The sequence below is a fragment of the Aphanomyces astaci genome (genome assembly GCF_000520075.1).
Source record: "Aphanomyces astaci strain APO3 unplaced genomic scaffold supercont1.358, whole genome shotgun sequence".
NCBI lineage: Eukaryota > Oomycota > Saprolegniomycetes > Saprolegniales > Verrucalvaceae > Aphanomyces > Aphanomyces astaci.
Window position 1 is genome coordinate 2,835 of NW_009798621.1, and position 2,878 is coordinate 5,712.

Sequence of the window (2,878 nt, forward strand, 5' to 3'; positions counted from 1 at the left end):
AAGAAGGCGAAAGCAGACAGACCAAAGTGCCCCTCTTGACAGTCACCCCACTTGGCAAAGACTGTGAGGGGTCTTCGACACGAAGGTTCTCACAGATAAGAGGAGTGTCAAAGGCAAAACGGGACTTGGCGAATAAATCGCAGAGACTAAAAGTGCCAAAAGGCAACCCAGACTACGAGGATCTGGGTGCGGTTCACAGGGTGGACGTCGTGCTCCATTGTAGAATCCGTGTGACGAGGTCGTCTTCGTAACTGCTGTGGTAACACAGGCGGTGGTCCCATCGTCTTGGCTGCAGTGTCCATGCGTTTAGCATTCGCCACCCTGTGTGCGAAGCGATCGCTGAGGAATCGAATATGCGTCAACAGCAGCAGGAATTGTTAGCTTCTAGGAGATTACGTCTGCTATGACCAGCTGTGTACTATTGTACGTCTTCGCGGCATTTTGATTTGAAACAAGCTGAACCCCTCATAAATTTGTACTCTTTCGCACCATAAATGTTTGAAGGTATTAGTTGTTGCAGGCTTTTATTTTATCCAATCATATCATTTCTGGAGTTCTACTGGGTAAGTCATTCGGCTGCTCACTGATCCGTCACGTTAGTACAAAAGGAAGCAAATTGATTTGCATAGGTTACAGTATGTATTCTACGTATGTATGCATTTTAACAGTACAATATACCACCCGATTGAAAATGAAGGGGGAATAATATTGCGTTAAATGGGGTTTTGCTCCTCTTCGTATTGATTTTGGTGACTTTTGATTTGTTCTTACACACTGTAGTAGATTGTGAATTGATTGTTTACGTTGCATACCGGTAATAATATATTACTTTGAAGTACTGTACACAGTGCTATGCTTTGTACTAACGTCACTGGCAAACCATTGGTTGTTGTTCCCTAACCATGACGAGGAAAGGGCTTGGGGGAGATGTTCATTTCGAGTCGTCGTTCTAGCGCCCTCAGCCATTTCACGTATGGCTCGTCCACATACACAGTAGCTACATGGGCCACAGCATGTGACGCCACATAACATGCCGCCGCTGCGAGTCTTTTGCCCGTCTCTTCCTTCCAGCCCTGTCCTTGGGCCCAGGGCTTGACGTAATCCCCCATTAACACCATAATGGGCCAATGCACAACGTACACGCAAAACGAGATGCGACCCAAATACCGGCACAACCGGCTTTGAAACACTCGTTGGAGCCATGCCGACCAGCACACGGTGTACAGTATGAGCACCGACCCGAGTCGATGCAGCATCCGCGCATGCTCCTTTTCAAATATTAAGCGGATGAGCGTATCGACACCGCCGTAGTTGGCGGCATACTCTGGTCGGTAGATGAACAGCCACGAGCCAAATAGAAATAGCAACGAGTACGCCGCGTTTGTAACAATGTGCTCTGCCCGCGAAGGTAACCGGTGGATGCATCGACGAACGGCGCTCCATGTGCTGTGGACGGATTGCCAGGCATGATAGATCATGTAGCAGAAGGATAATCCCAGTGATTCCATTGACGCGGCGACCGTGTTGGGGGGGGTGCGGGGAAACACGGTTGCTTCATGACGGGAAACAGAAGATGGTAAGGGGCCATGAGCTAGTTGATGCTGCTGCTTGTTGATAATGTCAGACACAAGAATTCCAAGCACAAAACAGCCAAAGTAGTGACTCTGGCTGCCAGTCCAGTTACCGAACCGGTTGTGGAAGATTGGCAGGGCCACGAGGCACGCCACGACGCGGTGGCGGTATCGCAGCTTGGATAGCATCACGCACACCGCCATGGTAAAGAGCGACCCCTCTAGTTCCACGCGCAATGTCCACAGCGTCAAGTTAAACGGCGGGAAGGTCACAAACAGGGTCTTGAGGACGTCTTCAACAAGGGCCAGTGGCGCAATTGCATGTCCCCGGTACAAAGAGATGAAGATGTGCAGCACCGTGCTGATTACAACCGGCCCCATCAGACGAGGGATGCGGCGGACACCCGTGGACGCCATCGACAGATACGCATCGACATACACGAGGCGCACGGTGGTGGCGTCCCCGTTGGCGACAGCGCGCTCGATGACTTGCAAGCGGGCGAAGAAACGAACGGTGAGGACGAATCCGGACAGAATGAGGAACATCTCCACGGCCGCATTGCCCGCACGCAGCGTGTGGTACCATGTTGTGTCGGCGTACTGTTCCAGGAACTTGAACCAGAACAACAAGTGGAAGGTGACCACGATCTGCGACGCCACGCCACGAATGCCGTCGCACCACAGGAGTGGTGGCGGCTTGTCGCCATGGGGTAGCTTCGCGGATTGCTTGGAGTGATCATCATCGTCAGTATCGGCTGGGACGTCGACAACATGGAGGGTGACAACTTCTGCGAATCAAGGATAAGGGTAAGAAGACTTATGGAGTAAATGGGTAGCCATACATTTACAGTGTACCTGTGCTCTGCAAACGCATGTCCTTGGGGCCAGTGTCGTCACCGTCCAAGAAGCGCCGCACCGGTCCTTGGTCGGCGGAGCTTGACGTCATCATGGCGTCCTGTTGTGTCTCAACTTGACGGACCTGGCGAAGTCCGATGGAAAGACAAATCACAAAATGAATTTGTGCCAGTCGCAAGTACCGTAGTCACTGCGGCTGACAATGAAGTCTTGGCCGACAAAGCCTTCGCGTAAACAATCTTTTTACGATTAAAACAGTACTACTGTTTCTATTCTCAGGAATACTGTTTCACAATAGACCTCTTGACATTACCGAGTCTACTGTAGCCGAAGATAAGTTATACTATTTTACAAAACCACGTTGTCAAATTGCATAATATCCAGCGATACAATTAGTGCGGAATGATTTAAGAAATGACTGAGTGACTAACAAATGTAACGAGGGACTTTAT

At 50.3% G+C, this 2,878-nt stretch overlaps 1 protein-coding gene across 1 annotated transcript; it reads right to left on the bottom strand.

Annotated features, from left to right (window-relative positions):
* Nucleotides 1-896: 896 nt before the first annotated feature.
* H257_19117 (hypothetical protein) lies at nt 897-2,517 on the bottom strand (the record flags this gene model as incomplete). The annotated part of the gene is made up of 2 exons (XM_009848264.1): nt 897-2,359; nt 2,427-2,517. 2 exons carry the CDS (start codon nt 2,515-2,517, stop codon nt 897-899), a joined length of 1,554 nt encoding a protein of 517 aa, XP_009846566.1.
* Between the last annotated feature and the right edge of the window lie 361 nt (nt 2,518-2,878).